This window comes from Salvelinus fontinalis, chromosome 4 (genome assembly GCF_029448725.1).
Source record: "Salvelinus fontinalis isolate EN_2023a chromosome 4, ASM2944872v1, whole genome shotgun sequence".
Classification (NCBI taxonomy): Eukaryota; Metazoa; Chordata; class Actinopteri; order Salmoniformes; family Salmonidae; genus Salvelinus; species Salvelinus fontinalis.
Window position 1 is genome coordinate 23239293 of NC_074668.1, and position 21226 is coordinate 23260518.

Genomic DNA, 21226 nt, shown 5'->3' on the forward strand with positions numbered 1-21226 from the left:
TGGGAGGACCTCGTCTTCTGACAGCAGCCCATGTTCTGTATGTGACTACACTGCAACCGGTTTGATCTCTAGCTGTGTATCTGTGGTAGATGTAAGAAGATTTGCTCTCCGTCTCTGACTGCATCTGCGTCTGTGACTGACTGGGTCTTGGGCTCAGTGGCTGTGTAGCACTGACTCTGGTCCTGAAATCACAGCATCACGTCGCGGAATTGGCGGAGCAGCTCCCCTGTTCTGCCTTTTCTTCCTCACATGGGGTTTTCCTGGTTGTACAAGTGCTGACGTTTATTTCTCCTGGCATGTCCTCGCCGGAACAGAGCCACCGATTTCACACATTCTTATTGGCTAATTCGACTGTGTACTTGCCAGCAGCGGAGAGGGAGCCAGCTAGGAGTCAGAGCATCCCAAGAACACAACTGCTTTACTCTGCTTTGCTCTCAGACTGGGATCCCTTGGGGAGCCTAATGCCTGTCTCATAACAAGTCAGTTGACCATTTAAGGCTGGAGCTGGGGCTGGAGTTAGGCGTCTCAAAGACTGCCTGTTAGATGAGAGGAGAGAGTTACTGTGGTTCTTTCAAAGATTGCCTGTTTGTCAAGGGGTGAGTAAAGGAGTCTGAGGAGTGGCTGTTAAGGTGGTGGGAGGTTTACAGAGAGTGGATGTATGGGCAGTCTGATGCCCAATAACAGCAGCACATCACCGTCGTCAAACATGGCTAACATTTGCACAGCAGCATTACTCAGATAAGAAGTCTCTTGGCTCAGAGGTTTGTGCTGTCAGGACTGTAGAAATTAAACCTAGCACTCCAGAGCACAATGTGCTAAAACTCATCAATTCCTCATGGCTAGAGAGGCAAGTGCCTATTTATAACATCACGCCTCTCTCTTTACCTGGTGTGCATCCCTATATCTAAACACGCTCCCATAATGAGGAATATCTCCAACTGGGATGTGCAGACAGGGCATCAGTCAGTACAGGGAAACAAACACACCAAAACACAATCACATCCCAACGCGTCCTCACACACAACCCTGAGACGTGTAATGAGACTAACGCTGGGAGTATGATGGAGGATGAGGGATTCCGGCACAAACACAACCCAGTCAAAACATCAGTCAAGAAGGATGAAGACAAGTCTGGGACAGTCATATAGCTTTGTGTATTCACTCTGGGTTTAATCTTCTGTGACATGTCCCGACTCCCTGGTCTCTGTGTATGGACTTTTAAATTAGCAGAGCTGCAGCACTAATTATGACCAGTGTCAAAGGCAGCAGCAGAGAGAGAAGACTGTTCCACAGGACAGACTGCATGGATGAACTGGGCTGAGGGACATTATGTTATTATGTCTAACCCAAGAATCTCTGCTAAATAAATTTGATTTGACTGAATAATATGTGTTCTCTTACTCTACCAGCTACTGTAATGTAGCTATACTAATGACGTTAATAAAAAAAGCAAAGAGACTAAACAAATACAGTATGTCCTTAATGGGAGCACTATTGCTGCCTCAGGTGGAGGGCCTTAAATATGAGCTCCTATTGGTGCAGAGAACCCCACACTCTCCCCAATGTAGATGACACAAGTGATAAACCAGGGGACAGGGAGAGAGAGAGAAAGAAAGAGAGAGGGGGGAGAGAGATAGCAATAGCGAGAGAGAGAGCTAGAGAGAGAGCGAGAGTGCGAGAGAGTGAGCTAGAGAGAGAGTGAGAGTGCGAGAGAGTGTCACTGGTTTACATGGCCCCTGCAGTCCATTATATTCCCAACAATAGGTTGGAGGTGTGGTGTGTGCTGTTCATACCTAATGGCCTGGAGTTCCTGTATGGGCCTAGGCTCTGGCTGCTGCTCAATGAGCCTGAGCCTGAGACAGACAGCAGACAGAGACAGCATTAGAACCACCTCAGCAGCTCAGCACACAGGCATGACAATAGACATGGTTCAGAGGGATAGATCCAGCAACACAGAGTTGGAGTGGGTCAGATCCAGAGATATCTCGTATCTCACAGCTACATCTTAATGCAGATGTTCTGGAGATATGTGAATGTGGAATTTTAGTGAGGGGAGTTTCTAGGTATCAAATTGCGCTGTACGGTACTTAGTGACACGTTCAACACTGTTCCAAACCTCACCTTTACAGACAACTGCATTGAGATGAGGACTCTACAAACCAATCCAAACCCACCATGATACCCATCTGATCAGCCTATATGCACCTAATAACCAACCAATTTAGTCCATAATGAAGATCTGTCTTCATTGAGTCGTTAAAGCGGGAGCATCACCACTGTATTTCACAAACGGCACAGTCCCTCATCTATGAAATTGCCATAGGGCCCCACTGACAATTAGACAAGGAAAAGCTTTATGACCGTTAGACTCACCACCGCGGCACTCTGCCACCGGCAGGACAGCCAGGAGATTTTCTGTGTAGAAAAGTAATTATGAAGCCTCTCGTAACGACAAGGAGGAAACTAGTGTCATAACACACACCGCCTTTTATCACAGTGCCATAATGAATCATCATTCTTTACTCTTTGATTCCTTCCACTATTCATAACATATTTATACCTTCAAGACAAATTATAATTTCCTTCAGGAATTAATCAAAAACAGGAAGGACTGGTCTCCTCTCGATGGATGATCAAAGACTGTGTGTCTACCTAGCTAGCGGCAATGCTGCCCGCTCTGCTCTGTATGGGTTCAGGCTCTGGGCTCAGGGTTCATGGGCAGGTCTGCAACAGGGGACTGATAGACTGGTGTCTCTGCAGGACATTAGTTTCATATCAGTTGATATATTCAGTACTTCCGAAGTCTACCTTGATTGGAAGGCATTGAAATATACATACATAGCATGGTTATAAACGGAGCTTGAATTAAAACCACATCTACACTAAACAAAAATATAAACTTAACATGTAAAGTGTTGGTCCCGCGTTTTGTGAGCCGAAAATAAAAGATCCCCACATTTTTCCATACGCACAAAAAGCTTATTTCTCTAAAATGTTGTGCACAAATTTGTTTACATCCCTGTTAGTGAGCATTTCTCCCTTTCCAAGATAATCCATCCACCTAACATGTGTGGCTTATCAAGAAGCTGACTGCAGGAATGTCCACCAGAGCTGTTGCCAGAGAATTGAATGTGCATTCCTCTACCATAAGTCGCCTCCAACATCGTTTTAGAGAATTTGGCAGTACATCCAAATCGGCCTCACAACCGCAGACTACGAGTAACCACGCCAGCCCAGGACCTCCACATCCGGCTTCTTCACCTGCGGGATTGTCTGAGACCAGCCACCTGGACAGCTGATGAAACTGTGGGTTTGCACAACCAAATAATTTCTGCACAGAAACCATCTCAGGGAAGCTCATCTGCATACTCGTCGTCCTCACCAGGGTCTTGACCTGACTGCAGTTCGGCCTCGTAACCGACTTTAGTGGGAAAATGTGCACAGAGATACCACGACGAGATCCTGAGGACCATTGTCGTGCCATTCATCCGCCGTCATCACCTCATGTTTCAGCATGATAATGCACGGCCCCATGTCGCAAGGACCTGTACACAATTCCTGGAAGCTGAATATTTTCCAGTTCTTCCATGGCCTACATACTCAGCCATGTCACCCATTGAGCATGTTTGGGATGCTCTGGATCGACGTGTCCGACAGCATGTTCCAGTTCCCGCCAATATCCAGAAACTTCGCATAGCCATTGAAGAGGAGTGGGATAACATTCCACAAGCCACAATCAACAGCCTCATCAACTCTATATGTAGGAGATGTGTCGTGCTGCATGAGGCAAATGGTGGGCACACCATTTGCACACTGATTTTCTTCCTGTGGAATGCAGGGTTTGGTCTTCGCCAGGCAAAAAGTTATACTTTTGAATCATCTGTCCATATAACATTCTTCCAAGAGTCTTGATGTGCTTCCAGGTGCTGGGCAAACTTGAGTCAACTTTTTGGATGACATGGGTCGCAAACACTGCATTCCACAGTAAGAACCTCATACCAACGGTCAAGCATGGTGGTGGTAGTGTGATGGTTTGGGGATGCTTTGCTGCCTCAGGACCTGGACGACTTGCCTTAATAGAAGGAACCATCAATTCTGCTCTGTATCAGAGAATTCTACCGGAGAATGTCAGGCCATCCGTCTGAGCTGAAGCACAGCTGGGTCATGCAGCAAGACAATAATCCAAAACACACAATCAAGTCTACATGGCAAAAAATCTAAATGGCTAAAAAGCAACAAATGTAAGGTTTTGGAATGGCCTAGTCAAAGTCCAGACCTAATCCCAATTGTTGTGTTGTGGCAGGACTTGAAACAGGCAGTTCATGCTTGAAAACCCATAAATGTTGCTGAGTTAAAGCAGTTAAAGCATGCAAGAGTGGGCCAAAGTTCCTCCACAGCGATGTGAGAGACTGATCAACAACTACAGGAAGCATTTGGTTGCAGTCATTGCAGCTAATTTTGGCACAACAAGTTATTGAGTGTAAGGGGGCAATTACTTTCTCACTCAGGGGAACTGGGTGTTGCGTAACTTTGTTAATTAATTAATTAAAACTCAGGTTCCCTTTATTTAATACTATGTTTTGGATGACGATCTGATAACATATAGTATAAAAAATATGCAAAAATAGAGAAAATTTAGAAAAGGGGCAAATACTTTTTTCCCGGCACTGTATATGCTATTGACTTAAAGAGATGTAGGATTATCTCCTTTCTGTAAGTTTAATTTACTACTAGAGCATGAATAACAGAGGAAAAAAACATTGTTTCTGCCCATATCATCACCACAACCTCAGGGGAAGAGATGGCACAGTTAGAATCAAAGACAGGTGTCCACCATCCAACCCCAACCCCCAGTCAGCAGTGTGTTAAAAGCTGTTTGATGGTTCTAATGTCTAGTCAGCTCCATTGTACCTTTCTGGCTGATAATGAGGGCCAATAATGATTCCTGAGCTCGAGGGGTTAATGGTATGTAACCGGCAGAGCCGCTAATTACACGTTACAAACTATTTATCAGATTCTCCATCTGCGCAACTCAAGCACCACAACTCTCATTGTGCACGCTAAATTACTCCTCGGATTATCATTGTAAAGCAAGTTTCCGTAATTAGGAGCCCGGGCTGCTGTTTTCTTTTTCTGAGTAGGCTGCCGAACGACATCAAGTGAAGAGGGGGAAAATTAGATGACTGGTTAATTTTGGCCTGACATCCCAATACAGAGCCAGTATCTACAATATCTGGCATCTACAGTATCTAGCTGTATGAAGATGAATCTAGCCACACAGGAATCCACAGACAACAGATTCCAGAATTCCATCACAGTTTTGTTGAGAATGTGAGACCTAAGGGGGATTTACACTCTAAAATGAGAGCGAGGTATAAATTGCCTCTTGGATCTCATGTAGGCTTGGTGGAGTCTGCAATACCGTATAGCCAGATTGCAACAGAAGGTTGTGTGAAAGTTGTGTGAACAGTGGAAGGTTGTGTGAAAGTTGTGTGAACAGCGTGTGGAGCAGAGAGGCTCAGTCTCAGTCCAACAGGCCTCTCTCTCCTGCCATCGGTTATTTGAGAAATATCTGTCATATCCCTCAGCCCCAAAGGTGTGCCAGAGACCATGGAGACACGACCATCTCATCTGTCTCTGCAGTAGATTTTATTAAAATTACCTTCATTATAAGACAGTGTTCATTATAAAACCAAAAACGCTGGTCTCCCAGGGCCCAGTGGATTAATAAGGACAGCGGTGTATTTTAAGCTGTAAACTCCTCACTGTCCTTAATCTCCTTCCCACTTCACAAGGCCAAATTAACACCTCTCCCCAGCTCTGACGGGACCTCATTAGCAAACTTCCAGGGAAGGAGAGAAAAGAGGAATGAAAAAGAAGAAGAAGAAGAAGGGAAGCGACCAATGACAGCCACCAGCTCTGGGATTAACCCTTTGTGGTACTTCAGCGCTGTAGAAACTAGGTCGTTGTCGACGTGTTTCTAATCAGTCGCCTGGTTAGCGATAATTAGAAGCCAGGATCGGACGAGGGATGAGAGAAAAAGTGGGAGGGGTACATTGAAATGAAACAGAAAAGAAAGAGAACCTGTCATGTCGCAAACACTTCAAAGGCAGAGACTTCTCTTTTAAAAGTGGCATGATGAGGATCCAAATACCAAGAGGGACTCCTCCGAGCCTCAGTGTGTGTTTGTCTGTGTGCCTCTCATATAGAGACACACACACACACACTTCTGTCTCAAACTCCACCTTTATGGTACAGCTGTATTGGAGTTATAGTGTATCCCAAAACACACAGCCAAACAACCTGCAACTACACCTCCTCCTTACTGTATTTCAACCCTGAAGCAGCAGGTATAACTCCCACAGCTTTACTCTAAGGCCTGGCTGACTACTGGTGGGTAAAGTTCACAAGCCTCCGCATGCTGTTTGACATTAAGCAGGAAGGTCAAAATGTATCAGAAAACACAAGGGGTTTCATTCATTTATGATTATGCATAGTGAGAATGATTATATGTACAGTAGTACGTTTTACTTTTCAAATCTGTATTCTATACATATGGAAGTTTGATAAGAGAGATCCAAAGTAATAGTGAAGACCTTGCATCCTTCAAGACCGATACCTCTGGAGAAAGCTTTAATATTATCTTTCATTATCAGCCATCTAGTTGATTTACTTTCTAAACATCTATATTCCCTGTTGTCAAACATCAAATTAATCCCCTAGGTTAATGTTTACAGTGGTGGAAAAAGTACCCAATTGTCTTACTTGAGTAAAAGTAAAGATACCTTAATAGAAAAGGACTCAAGTAAAAGTCACCCAATAAAATCCTACTTGAGTAAGTCTAAAATTATCTGGTTTAAAATATACTTAAGTATTAAAAGTAAAATAAGAAATAATTTCAAATTCCTTATATTAGGCAAACCAGACAGCACCGCTTTCTTGTTTTTTTAAATGTACCGATAGGGAGGGGCATGCTCCAACACTCACATTGTTTATTGAGTCCGCCAGATCAGAGGCAGTAGGGATGACCAGAGATGTTCTCTTGATAAGTGTGTGAATTTGACAATTTTCCTGTCCTGCTAAGCATTCAAAATGTAACGAGTACTTTTGGGTGTGAGGGAAAATGTATGGAGTAAAAAGTACATTATTTTCTTTAGGAATGTAGAGAAGTAAATGTAACTTGTCAAAAATATAAATAGTAAAGTACAGATACCCCCAAAAAGTACTTTCGTAATACTTTCAAGTATTTTTACTGCATGTTTGCACAAGAAAGATATGGCAGGGCCCTTTTGATATTTTTGTGTCTGTGCCTTTGAGGTCACAGCCATTCAATTGGCCTTGACATCAACCTCACATAGCAGCAGCATTGAATACAATAACTCCAGCCAAAACAGACTGCTGCTTTGGCCTAGCTATTTACTAAACTTTTTAAAAAACAACTTGACTATGATAATAAATGAGAACCAAACAATCCATGGTGTTATCATATTTAGTGATCCAGCTTTCAGGTTACCTTTCAAATGGTGAGTTGAGGAGAGAGAGGGAGACTGGAAACATTATTTGCAGTATCATTTCAATATGCCTCTACTTTGTGGACCATAACGCAGCTCACAAATGTGATTTATGACCTTGGTTTAATGGCTAGAGCAGAGCCTTGTTAGGTATCAGATGACTTTTTCAATATGGCAGCGTCAGAGAGGGCACTAATAACGCACCATCCCAACAGGAAATGAGGGCTTGTCTCAGCCAACATAATATGAGCAGTCAGATATCTGATCATCTAATGGCAGCTACTCCACTTTGACAGAAAAGGCATCAGTCAATAAGCATCAGATGAAGTGTAACATGAAAACTGGGTCCTCCTTACACTTGGCCATGAATTTCTATCCCTGCTGCTCCATCCATCCTTACAGTGCTTTGTGTCAGAATGTAATTGGTAAAGTGTCTGTAAATCATGTCAAAGCCCCACTGGCAAAACATAGGCAAGGAGATGTCAACTCACCTGGGCTTGGAAACTCTTGAGGACAGGAGCCACCATCTCCCGCACTTTCTGAATACAGAAACAGAACCAAGGTTTACCATTTTTGAGACAGTAGAAGCTCCATCTAACTAGGGACCAATAGCCCTGTTGAGAACAGGGGAAGACTTCTACTGCACCTTGTATTATAATTTGTCTCAATAGTATTGAATATACTAACTTGTTATGGACAACTTTAAGATGAGGAAGACTGTCAAATGCTGTTTGATCCCAGATGTATTTTTCTTTAGCCAAATTTCAGCAGAAGAAGCAACGTCCCTGGTTTGGATTGATTTGCGAGGGAGGGAGGTGGAGGAGGAAGGGGGGGTTAAAAGTGGGGAGTGTAAGTGGGGATTTCCTGCTTGTATTAGCACCGGCTTCAGCTACTCCCTTCCCCCTGGCTCTCAGTGAGCCCCAGGTAGAGGGATTGGGCTTCCTGTGGGGACAGCCTGATCCTGCCATCTGCACCAGTATTATACTGACAAGATTACAGCATACTCTCCACACTCTCAACCAGGGATAGGGGCTCTGCAGTCTGACTCTGGGAGATCCTAGGAACCCTGGCTGTGACCCTAGTGGTACTGCAGATACACTGGCCTTAAACAACACCTAGCTATAAACCACATATTTTAATTTAAATGTTAACATACCTGGAGAAGGGGGGTTGGGGTAATGAGACTGACTTGTCCCAAGCATTGTGCGTAAATTATATGCACTAAAGCGGATTATAAAAGTAAATAAATAATTCCAGGCACAAAGGTAAGCGGGGCTCAAACACTGAGCAAGTCAGTCTGCCTAGTGGAGCAGAGACGAGCAGAATGACACATGGAACTCATAGCAGGGTAGGGAGGAGGCAGGGTGTAGTGAGTAGGGAGGAGGCAGGGGGTAGGAGGTAGGGAGGAGGCAGGGTGTAGTGAGTAGGGAGGAGGCAGGGGGTAGGAGGTAGGGAGGAGGCAGGGTGTAGTGGGTAGGGAGGAGGGAGGAGGCAGGGTGTAGTGGGTAGGGAGGAGGCAGGGGGTAGGAGGTAGGGAGGAGGCAGGGTGTAGTGGGTAGGGAGGAGGGAGGAGGCAGGGTGTAGTGGGTAGGGAGGAGGCAGGGGGTAGGAGGTAGGGAGGAGGCAGGGTGTAGTGAGTAGGGAGGAGGCAGGGGGTAGGAGGTAGGGAGGAGGCAGGGTGTAGTGAGTAGGGAGGAGGCAGGGGGTAGGAGGTAGGGAGGAGGCAGGGTGTAGTGGGTAGGGAGGAGGGAGGAGGCAGGGTGTAGTGGGTAGGGAGGAGGGAGGAGGCAGGGTGTAGGGTGGAGGCAGAGTGTAGTGGGTAGGGAGGAGGCAGGGTGTAGTGAGTAGGGAGGAGGCAGGGGGTAGGAGGTAGGGAGGAGGCAGGGGGTAGTGGGTAGGGAGGAGGGAGGAGGCAGGGTGTAGTGGGTAGGGAGGAGGGAGGAGGCAGGGTGTAGGGTGGAGGCAGAGTGTAGTGGGTAGGGAGGAGGCAGGGTGTAGGGGTAGGGAGGAGGCAGGGTGTGGGAAGTAGTGGGTAGGGAGGAGGCAGGGTGTAGGAAGTAGTGGGTAGGGAGGAGGCAGGGTGTAGGAGGTAGGGAGTAGGCAGGGTGTAGGGGTAGGGAGGAGGCAGGGTGTAGTGGGTAGGGAGGAGACAGGGTGTAGGAGGTAGGGAGGAGGGAGGAGGCAGGGTGTAGGAGGTAGGGGGTAGGGAGGAGGCAGAGTGTAGTGGGTAGGGAGGAGGGAGGAGGCAGGGTGTAGGAGGTAGGGGGTAGGGAGGAGGCAGAGTGTAGTGGGTAGGGAGGAAGCAGTAGGCAGGGTGTAGGAGGTAGGGGGAAGGGAGGAGGCAGAGTGTAGGAGGTAGGGGGTAGGGAGGAGACAGAGTGTAGTGGGTAGGGAGGAGACAGAGTGTAGTGGGAAGGGAGGAGGCAGGGTGTAGGGGTAGGGAGGAGGCAGGGTGTAGGGGTAGGGAGGAGGCAGGGTGTAGTGGGTAGGGAGGAGGCAGGGTGTAGGGGTAGGGAGGAGGCAGGGTGTAGTGGGTAGGGAGGAGGCAGGGTGTAGGAGGTAGGGGGAAGGGAGGAGGCAGAGTGTAGTGGGTAGGGAGGAGGCAGGGTGTAGGAGGTAGGGGGAAGGGAGGAGGCAGAGTGTAGTGGGTAGGGAGGAGGCAGGGTGTAGGAGGTAGGGGGATGGGAGGAGGCAGAGTGTAGTGGGTAGGGAGGTGGCAGGGTGTAGGAAGTAGTGGGTAGGGAGGAGGCAGGGTGTAGGAGGTAGGGAGTAGGGAGGAGGCAGGGTGTAGGAGGTAGGGAGAATGGAGGAGACAGCGTGGAGTGGGTAGGGAGGAGGCACGGTGTAGGGGTAGGGAGTAGGGAGGAGGCAGGGTGTAGTGGGTAGGGAGGAGGCAGGGTGTAGGAGGTAGGGAGGAGGCAGGGTGTAGGAGGTAGGGAGGAGGCAGGGTGTAGGAGGTAGGGAGTAGGGAGGAGGCAGGGTGTAGTGGGTAGGGGGAAGGGAGGAGGCAGAGTGTAGTGGGTAGGGAGGTGGCAGGGTGTAGGAGGTAGGGGGAAGGGAGGAGGCAGAGTGTAGTGGGTAGGGAGGTGGCAGGGTGTAGGAAGTAGTGGGTAGGGAGGAGGCAGGGTGTAGGAGGTAGGGAGTAGGGAGGAGGCAGGGTGTAGGAGGTAGGGAGAATGGAGGAGACAGCGTGGAGTGGGTAGGGAGGAGGCACGGTGTAGGGGTAGGGAGTAGGGAGGAGGCAGGGTGTAGTGGGTAGGGAGGAGGCAGGGTGTAGGAGGTAGGGAGTAGGGAGGAGGCAGGGTGTAGGAGGTAGGGAGAATGGAGGAGACAGCGTGGAGTGGGTAGGGAGGAGGCACGGTGTAGGGGTAGGGAGTAGGGAGGAGGCAGGGTGTAGTGGGTAGGGAGGAGGCAGGGTGTAGGAGGTAGGGAGGAGGCAGGGTGTAGGAGGTAGGGAGGAGGCAGGGTGTAGGAGGTAGGGAGTAGGGAGGAGGCAGGGTGTAGTGGGTAGGGAGGAGGCAGGGTGTAGTGGGTAGGGAGGAGGCAGGGTGTAGGAGGTAGGGAGGAGGCAGGGTGTAGGAGGTAGGGAGTAGGGAGGAGGCAGGGTGTAGTGGGTAGGGAGGAGGCAGGGTGTAGTGGGTAGGGAGGAGGCAGGGTGTAGGGGTAGGGAGGAGGCAGAGTGTAGGAGGTAGGGAGAATGGAGGAGACAGCGTGGAGTGGGTAGGGAGGAGGCAGGGTGTAGGAAGTAGGGGGTAGGGGGCACTAACCTCTGGGACATTTCTCTTGAACTCCCGGCTCAGCTCCACCAGGTGCTTGTGGGAGTGCTCGCTCTCTTCCTGTCGCCCTGCCAACTCAGACGCTACTGAGTTTAACTCCCTCTATAAACACAAAAAAAGAGGGAGAGAGGAAGAGCAGCAGAGAGAGCGCGAGAGAGAGAGAGATAGAGACCACTTAGAGAGGCTGCCAACAGTAACACAGTGCAGCTTAGAGTGTACATAAATAAAAATACAGTGCTGAATATTAACTATGTAATCCTTCATGATCTTATAGCGGTAATACTTACTGCAAGCCCTGGCCCATAAATAATTAAGCCAAAATAAATCCAATGCCTACAGTAGCAGAAGGCATTTTAGATAATCAGTATTTGAAATAATCAATACGCTTGCAACGGCCATGGAACTCCAGTGAGAGAGAGAGGAGAGTGAGAGGAGAGAGAGGAGAGAGAGAGGAGAGAGAGGAGAGAGAGGAGAGAGAGAGGAGAGAGAGGAGAGAGAGAGGAGAGAGAGGAGAGAGAGGAGAGAGAGGAGAGAGAGGAGAGAGATAGGAGAGAGATAGGAGAGAGAGAGAGGAGAGAGAGAGGAGAGAGAGGAGAGAGAGAGGAGAGAGAATAAACAAGGCAGCAGAGTCACGTGTGAAGGAACAAATAACCTGACAAACAACCTTAAAAAATAATATAGGGCTTCCCGGAGAAATTAAGAGCTGATGATTTTAAGCCTAGACAAGACACGATTCAACATACAACATTATTTATTTTTCCATGATTAACACAGATCACATTGAAGCCTCTATTTCATTAAAATCTCTCTTACACATCTTTGCATTGATTTCAGGTGGATTTTAATAACAGAAATATACTGCTGGTATCTTATCTAGGCCCAGTGCTAATAACCCACATTTTCCTATTAGTGTCACAATTGCCTAAATCACAATTAATCTGTCTAAATCCTTCAATACCTTGTGATACAGTACTTGCTAAAACTCCACTGTACAATTCCCAGCGATGTGTGTACACAGCCACTCCTCAGAACCATGCATTTATACTAGCCTCACCACACCACTTGCTATCCACAAATCCAATAGCATCCATTGATTAATCATCCAATGTCCAACGCTTTCTGCAAACCAACAAAACACATCTAAAATCTTGCTCCAGTACTCTTCTCCACTGACAACGTTTGTCCCCTTTAATCCCATCTCTTTTCCTGTCCTCTTGGATTGGTTTTATTTGATGAAGGTCTTCCCTTGTATCTGCTGGGATATAATATAAAACTGGAGTGAGGGATTCAATTAACACAGTGAATTTATATATGACGCTGGAAAATGAAATTGACTGTGTTTTAATTAATCTCCAGTCTTACTTAAAAGCAATTTAATAAATTATCACATGAGCCAAAGAGAGAGAAAACCTAGGGACAAAACTCCAGTTCCATATTTGAAAAATGTAACTGATTTCACTTATTCCCAGTGAAAGAATTTTAACCCTTCAGTTTCATCAGATCTTGATGTAAATAGATTACTGTACTGGTCCTTGAAAGAGGCCTTGTCAGGGTTGTGTGTAGCGAAGTACCAGAGTCAAAAGCAGGACACAGGTGTTTGAGCGAAACATAAAACGTTTACTCAAAATACAGCAAAAAATCCACAAAGGGAAAAAACAGAACTAACAACAACCACTAACGTAATAAACAATCACCGACAAAACAGAAATGAAAGCAAGAGGGTTAAATAGGGAACATGATGGGGGAATTGAAAACAGGTGTGGATAATACAGACAAAACAAAACGAAACTGAAAAGTGGATCGATGGCGACTAGAAAGCCGGCGACGTCGACCGCCGAACACCACCGGAACAAGGAGAAGGGCCGACTTCGGCGGAAGTCGTGACAGTGCCCCTCCCCTGACGCGCGGCTCCAGCAGCGCGACGACACCGGCCTCGGGGACGACCCGGAGGGCGAGGCGCAGGGCGATCCGGGTGGAGACGGTGAAACTCTTGTAACATTGATGGATCTAGGATGTCCTCCACCGGTACCCAGCATCTCTCCTCCGGACCGTACCCCTCCCACTCCACGAGGTACTGAAGGCCCCTCGCCCGACGTCTAGAATCCATGATGGCCCTTACGGTATACGCCGGGACCCCCTCGATGTCAAGAGGGGGCGGAGGGACCTCCCGCACCTCAGACTGCTGGAGCGGACCAGCCACCACCGGCCTGAGGAGAGACACATGGAACGAGGGATTAATACGATAATCAGGGGGGAGTTGTAACCTATAACAAACCTCGTTCAGTCTCCTCAGGACTTTAAATGGCCCCACAAACCGCGGACCCAGCTTCCGGCAGGGCAGGTGAAGGGGTAGGTTTCGGGTCGAGAGCCAGACCCGATCCCCCGGCACATACACGGGGGCCTCACTGCGGTGGCGGTCGGCACTCGCCTTTTGTCTCCTGATGGCCCGTTGTAGCCGTACGTGGGCAGCGTTCCAAGTCTCTTCTGAGTGCCGAAACCATTCATCCACCGCAGGAGCGTCAATCTGGCTCTGATGCCATGGTGCCAGGACCGGCTGGTAACCTAGCACACACTGAAAAGGTGATAGGTTGGTAGAGGAGTGGCGGAGGGAATTTTGGGCCATCTCGGCCCAGGGGATGTAAGCTGCCCACTCCCCCGGCCGGTCCTGGCAATAGGACCTCAGAAACCTACCCACATCCTGGTTTACTCTTTCCACCTGCCCGTTGCTCTCGGGGTGGAAACCTGAGGTAAGGCTGACCGAGATCCCCAGGCGTTCCATAAACGCCCTCCAGACTCTAGACGTAAATTGGGGACCCCGATCAGAAACTATATCCTCAGGCACCCCGTAGTGCCGGAATACATGAGTGAACAGAGCCTCCGCAGTTTGTAGAGCCGTAGGGAGACCGGGCAAAGGAAGGAGACGGCAGGACTTAGAAAACCGATCCACAACAACCAGGATCGTGGTGTTACCCCGCGACGGGGGAAGATCCGTCACAAAATCCACCGATAGGTGTGACCATGGTCGCTGTGGAACGGGAAGGGGTTGTAATTTCCCTCTGGGCAGATGTCTAGGTGCCTTACACTGTGCACATACCGAACAGGAGGAAACATAAACCCGCACGTCCTTAGCTAAAGTGGGCCACCAGTACTTCTCAGAAAGGCAGCGCACCGTCCGACCGATCCCAGGATGACCAGAGGAGGGTGACGTATGAGCCCAACAGATCAAACGATCGCGGACATCAAACGGAACGTACATACGCCCAGCTGGACAGTCAGGTGGAATGGGCTCTGAACGTGACGCCCGTTCGATGTCCGCGTCCACCTCCCATACCACCGGTGCCACCAGGCGAGAGGCTGGAATGATGGGAGTGGGATCTGAGGACCTCTCCTCTGTATCATACAGCCGGGACAGTGCGTCTGCCTTAACGTTCTGGGAACCTGGTTTGTAGGAAAGGGTGAAATCAAAACGGGTGAAAAACATGGCCCACCTTGCCTGGCGAGGGTTCATTCTCCTTGCTGCCCGTATGTACTCCAGATTGCGGTGGTCAGTCCAAATGAGAAAAGGGTGTCTAGCCCCCTCAAGCCAGTGTCTCCACGCTTTCAGAGCCATGACAACAGCCAGCAACTCCCGGTCCCCCACATCATAGTTTCGCTCCGCCGCGCTGAGCTTCTTCGAAAAGAATGCACAGGGGCGAAGCTTTAGTGGCGTACCCGAATGCTGAGACAGCACAGCCCCTATCCCCGCCTCGGACGCGTCCACCTCAACTATGAATGCTAAGGAAGGATCAGGATGAGCCAGCACGGGAGCTGAAGTAAACAGAGCCTTCAGGTGACCAAACGCCCTGTCCGCTCCAGCTGTCCACTGCAGTCTCACAGGTCCTCCCCTCAGCAGTGAGGTAATGGGAGCCGCTACCTGACCAAAACCCCGGATAAATCTCCGGTAGTAGTTGGCAAACCCTAAAAACCGCTGCACTTCCTTTACCGTGGTTGGAGTCGGCCAATTACGCACGGCTGAAATGCGGTCATTCTCCATCTCTACCCCTGATGCTGAAAAGCGGTACCCTAGGAAGGAGATGGACTGTTGGAAGAACAGACATTTCTCAGCCTTGACGTACAGGTCATGCTCCAACAGTCGACCAAGCACCTTACGCACCAGGGACACATGCTCGGCGCGTGCAGCGGAGTATATTAGAATGTCATCTATATACACCACTACACCCTGCCCGTGCAGGTCCCTGAAGATCTCATCCACAAATGATTGGAAGACTGTTGGAGCATTCATTAACCCGTACGGCATGACGAGGTACTCATAATGCCCAGAAGTGGTGCTAAATGCTGTCTTCCACTCATCTCCCCCCTTAATACGCACCAGGCTGTAAGCGCTCCTGAGGTCCAATTTTGTGAAGAAGCGCGCCCCGTGTAATGACTCGGTCATACTGGCTATGAGTGGTAGCGGGTAACTGTATTTTTTCGTGATCTTATTTAATCCTCGATAATCAATACACGGGCGCAAACCTCCATCCTTCTTCTTCACAAAAAAGAAACTCGAGGAGACAGGTGAGATAGAAGGCCGAATGTATCCCTGTCCCAGAGATTCGGTGACATATGTCTCCATAGCCACCGTCTCCTCCTGTGACAGAGGATACACATGACTCCTGGGAAGTTTAGCGTCTACCAAGAGATCTATCGCACAATCCCCCGGTCGATGGGGTGGTAATTGAGTCGCCTTCTTCTTACAGAAGGCGAGTGCCAAATCGGCATATTCGGGAGGAATGTGCATGTTGGAAACCTGGTTTGGACTCTCCACCGTAGTGGCACCTAAGGAAACACCTACACATCTACCTGAACACTGACAGGACCATCCCTTGAGAGTCCTCTGTTGCCACGAAATAATCGGATCATGAGAGGCCAACCAGGGAAGACCCAACACAACAGGAAACACAGGAGAATCGATCAAAAAGAGACTAATTCTCTCCTCGTGATCCCCCTGCGTTCTCATAGCGATGGGCGCTGTGACCTCCCCAATCAGGCCCGACCCCAAAGGACGACTATCTAAGGCATGTACAGGGAAGGGAACATCAACAGGAATAATAGGGATCCCTAATCTATGTGCTAAAGAGCGATCAATAAAGTTCCCAGCTGCGCCTGAATCTACTAGCGCCTTATGCTGAGGATGCGAGGAAAACTCAGGAAATTCTATATGTAACCACATGTGCGCAACAGAAGACTCTGGGTGAATTATGTGCCTACTCACCGGAGATGACCCATCAGTGCTCCGCCTGCTACCTCGACTTCCAGGAGAAACACCCCAGCACCGGACAGCAGTGTGTCCTCTGCGTCCACAGTTGGTGCATGGAGTGGTCCTCCCTCCGGTCTCCCTACTAGCAGCCCCTCCTAACTCCATCGGTGTAGGATCCAAGGGGCTGGGTAATGGAACGGGCGGACCCCGATCCAGACGTCCGCGGGAGGCCAACAGGTTATCCAGCCGGATAGATAAGTCCACCAGCTGGTCCAGGTTAAGAGTGGTGTCCCTGCAGGCTAACTCCCTACGAACGTCCTCTCGTAGACTACACCTGTAGTGATCGATCAGGGCCCGCTCATTCCATTCCGCACCGGCGGCCAGAGTACGAAAGTCCAAGGCGAAATCTTGAGCGCTCCTCATCCCCTGTCTGAGATGGAACAAACGCTCTCCCGCCGCTCTCCCCTCAGGTGGATGATCAAAGACCGCCCGGAAGCGACGAGAGAAGTCATCATAGTTGTCCAGTGTTTGTCCCTCTCTTCCCCAGATGGCGTTGGCCCACTCCAGGGCCTTACCAGTCAGACAGGAGATGAGGGCGCCCACCTTCTCTCGTCCTGAAGGGGTCGGATGAACAGTTCCCAGGTATAATTCCAACTGTAGGAGGAACCCCTGACACCCGGCTGCTGTACCGTCATATGCTCCTGGGAGCGAGAGCCGAATCCCACTGGGTCCTGAAGATGGAGGGATGACCGGTGGAATAAGGATAGGCGCGGGTGGTGTTGATGGGGTCTGATTTACCGGGAGACCTTCTCTCTCCCATCGGTCCATTGTCTGCAGCACGCGATCCATGGCAGTCCCTAAACTGTGTAACATGGTCGCGTGCTGTTGAACTTGCTCCTCGACTTGGATAGAGGGGCTGGCTGTGCCTGCTGACTCCATTTGAAGTCCGGTCGGTGATTCTGTCAGGGTTGTGTGTAGCGAAGTACCAGAGTCAAAAGCAGGACACAGGTGTTTGAGCGAAACATAAAACGTTTACTCAAAATACAGCAAAAAATCCACAAAGGGAAAAAACAGAACTAACAACAACCACTAACGTAATAAACAATCACCGACAAAACAGAAATGAAAGCAAGAGGGTTAAATAGGGAACATGATGGGGGAATTGAAAACAGGTGTGGATAATACAGACAAAACAAAACGAAACTAAAAAGTGGATCGATGGCGACTAGAAAGCCGGCGACGTCGACCGCCGAACACCACCGGAACAAGGAGAAGGGCCGACTTCGGCGGAAGTCGTGACAGGCCTCCTTTCTCTCTCCAAAACCAGCGACAGAATGCTCCCATTGATGAGTTTTATTTGATCTCTCTTGGGGACAGTTGTGCCTTCTTAAGAGATGGGTCCTTTGCCTAAGGACTTTCTCCAAGAGTCAGAATGGATTACACTTCCCTTTGCTTATCCCATTCTCATGCATCTCAGATTGTAAATCATGATGTTTATAGCAAAACCACGCATTTCATGGAGGCATCATTTTTTTGTCAGAAACACATTCCTATTTGGTTTCCGACTGCCTGTGCTCTTATTAGCTAGTCACTGTGCTTCAGTCAGCCATTCTAACACATATTGGATGAGACTTTTGGGGGATTTGGGACTTGGCTGTTAGGAGTGGGATAACCTCCAACAGATTCAAGCAGCCCTAGACCACCAGCTAATCTGGCTGAGAGAGAATCCTGTTAGAAGTGGCTTTGTGTGGATTATAGTGCTGATTCTGAATTGCCCAGCCCTTCATTGTCCATGAAGAGACTTTAATAAAGTAAAGCAAATCACATTGATGCCTCATTTCAGTCAAATTTAACACAATGTTTGGTTGCTTCTTCACATGAAGAGTCCAATAACATATATATTTACATTGTAATTATGTGCAGTGCTTAATTTGGGCCGGAGCTGTCCGCAGCACCGTTCTGGCACTTCTCATTTTTGGGGAATTGGTTCCAGGCTCCTCTATAAAACTAAGTAGCCTATTGCCGGCCCAGACTCACACACAGAAGAAAAAGAAGGTTGATCAAAGCAGAATGCATTGAAGATTAATGGAGAGTGGGCATTTATTTCCTGATTCCACTTTGTTCAAGTTTATTTGCCACTAGTCTGTGACTCTGTGCGTGACAGTAGGCTGTTCGAGATTGCGCAAATCTGTCATGAATACGCATGATGGACTATTCCAAGTTGTCAAATGAGGGTTTGGAGGTCATGAAAAGTCATAAAATGAGTTTCATTTGTGTTAATATAATTAATGAAGTCACACTTTTAAATATGATCAATCACTTAATCTACATATCAGCCATTATCGGAATGACTCTTCAGTGCCTGCCAGTGTGTGCTGCGTGTGTGGGCCGTTGCCCGAGAAGAGAGCACGACATTTCAGCAGCATGTATAAAATAATGTCAGACAACAGACTAACTAGATAGCCAATTCAAAACATAACTTGTAGCAGTTATCGAGCTTAACTATAGCTAAGCATTAATGTCTTTGTCGACTTTCCACCTTGCACCGTTGGAAAGCTGGGATTCCCCTCTATTAAACAGTAGCCATGTAATGTTAAAAATCTACCCTGAAACATGAATATTTGAGCCTTAAACATGTCTAATTAGATACCTTGTTTTGAAGTAGCCTACCTTATTCATTTGATCCCTGATTTATTGAATGAGGGAATCATTTTATAAAGACAAAAATATTTGGTTGTAATGTTGCAATAAATTTATATCAAGGGTGACAACCATTCTCCAGGATAGCTACTGGGTGTGCAGGCTTTTGTTCAAGTCCTGGTCTAACCACATTGTAGACTAAACATCAGCTACTCAACAGGACCTTGATAAGCAGACTTGGGTGTTTCAGGGCTGGATCAAAAGCCAAGCCTGCACACCCAGGAGCTGTCCAGGTGGAGGGTTGACCACATGTTAATATGTGACTAATAGTGCAGTTCTACTTTGTGGGCGGTTAAGTGCCGTGATCAAGAGCACAATGGCAGGAGATGGTAGGCCTGCATGGGATCAGACACAGCAGCCTTCTAGGGTCAATAATGGTTACTTTTTCATGAAAATGTGGTTAAGTCATGGAGAAGTCATGGAAAATGTGTAGGAACCCTTAACAGTTAATAATCAATAGGTATCTACAGCATAATATCGTTTGTGAATTTCGGTGAACATAGTCTAATGGACCAACTTGGAAAAAGACAGCTCCTGCACTTCTTTCATCCCAGGTCAACCACTGGTTATGTGGGTAAAGTGTAAATGGAGTGTATAGTTCAGTGTTTGCAGTATATCCTCAAAGTCTCCCCCAAGTTTATTAATTGCAAAAGTGAAAGCATCCGTCTAGTGTTGGGCAAGGAATGTAAAACGTATAAACTTACCAAATGGCATCAAATATACCATGGATTTCAGTTTCCATTCAATTGTGAGTAGCTCAACCTGTTAGGTATGCGTAACTGGCTGTAAGGGAGTCAGGCGCAGGAGAGCAGCAGTTGGGTAGCCAAAGGAGCCTTTTATTTCGGCGAACAAAACACACGGCACTAAGAACACTAAACACAACAGGGGTTGACATAACCCAGCGCAAACCAGTCTAGCGTGCACATACACGAAACAACAAACAATTCCACACACAGACATAGGGGGGAACAGAGGGTTATATACACGTCTGATACTGAGGGCATTGAAACCAGGTGTGTAGGAAAACAAGACAAGACAAATGGAAAAATGAAAGTTGGATCGGCGGTGGCTAGAAAGCCGGTGACATCGACCGCCGAACACTGCCCGAACAAGGAGAGGAACCGACTTCGGCGGAAGTCGTGACACAACCAATGAGAGCAATACATCTATATGAGTAAAACAACAATAGCTGAAAAGGCTGGGCAATAGCACATCAAATGAAACCTGGTGTCTGCCCACGTTCTTGAAGGGAACTGAAGCAGAACATTTTTCCCTGTTTGGTTTTCTTCAAGAGACGGATGATGGAGCAACTGTACAACACAGTGTACTTGAAGTCTCTTGAACCAAAATATTTTACACCTCACTAATCAAAGCTGATCCATTTCACCTTGAGTTATGGGCAACTGAGGTCTCTGATAAGATTCACTTATCTCCATGAATCCGCCTGAAGAGTCCAAAACAACACACACATCTAGAGCTACTATACTCTTGATTACTTACATTGAAAATAGGGGGAGTAAACAAGTTTGATTCCCTGTGCAAAGAAGAATTTCCCATGAATCGTTTGACAAGGTTTTAAAAAAGGCGATCGGGACCGAATTTTCAGTGTGTAGCAGTCAGGTCAATACCGAGCTCCTGTCATTAAGCCTCTGCCAGTCAAACATCCGGACGTAATTGATGAGTTTCCCCTAGGGAGGGCAGAGCTATCGCTGGGGTGGGGAAGTGGTGGGGGTAGGAGGAGGAGGAGAGGGGGTAAGGGGGATGCTGAGCAGGGCCGGTCCAGAGGGAGGGAGGGAGTGCCCAGGCCTGGTCCTGCGGAGGACAGTGTCTGTGGAGGAGCTGAAGACAGCCTCTGTGGAGGAGAAGTCATATGTCCTGACAAAGCCAGTCACACAGCAATGAGAGGGTCAGGTATTTAAGCTCGTGTGTTGTGTTGCTGAAAAGACTGCAGGGAGTGGTCCTTTTAGACTCCACAGAGGGACGTGAAAAACAAGACAAGC

General features: G+C 48.2%; 1 protein-coding gene across 5 annotated transcripts in view; it reads right to left on the reverse strand.

Moving 5' to 3' along the window:
* LOC129853387 (homeobox protein cut-like 2) overlaps nt 1-21226 on the reverse strand; it is a 130820-nt gene that overhangs the window by 73246 nt on the left and 36348 nt on the right. For all 5 annotated transcript variants that reach the window (XM_055919375.1, XM_055919377.1, XM_055919376.1 and 2 more), the window contains exons 2-3: nt 11279-11389; nt 8003-8050 (exon numbers count right to left, since the gene is read on the reverse strand). In XM_055919375.1, the coding sequence (XP_055775350.1) occupies nt 8003-8050; nt 11279-11389 (159 nt within the window). The remainder of the gene's footprint in view (nt 1-8002; nt 8051-11278; nt 11390-21226) is intronic.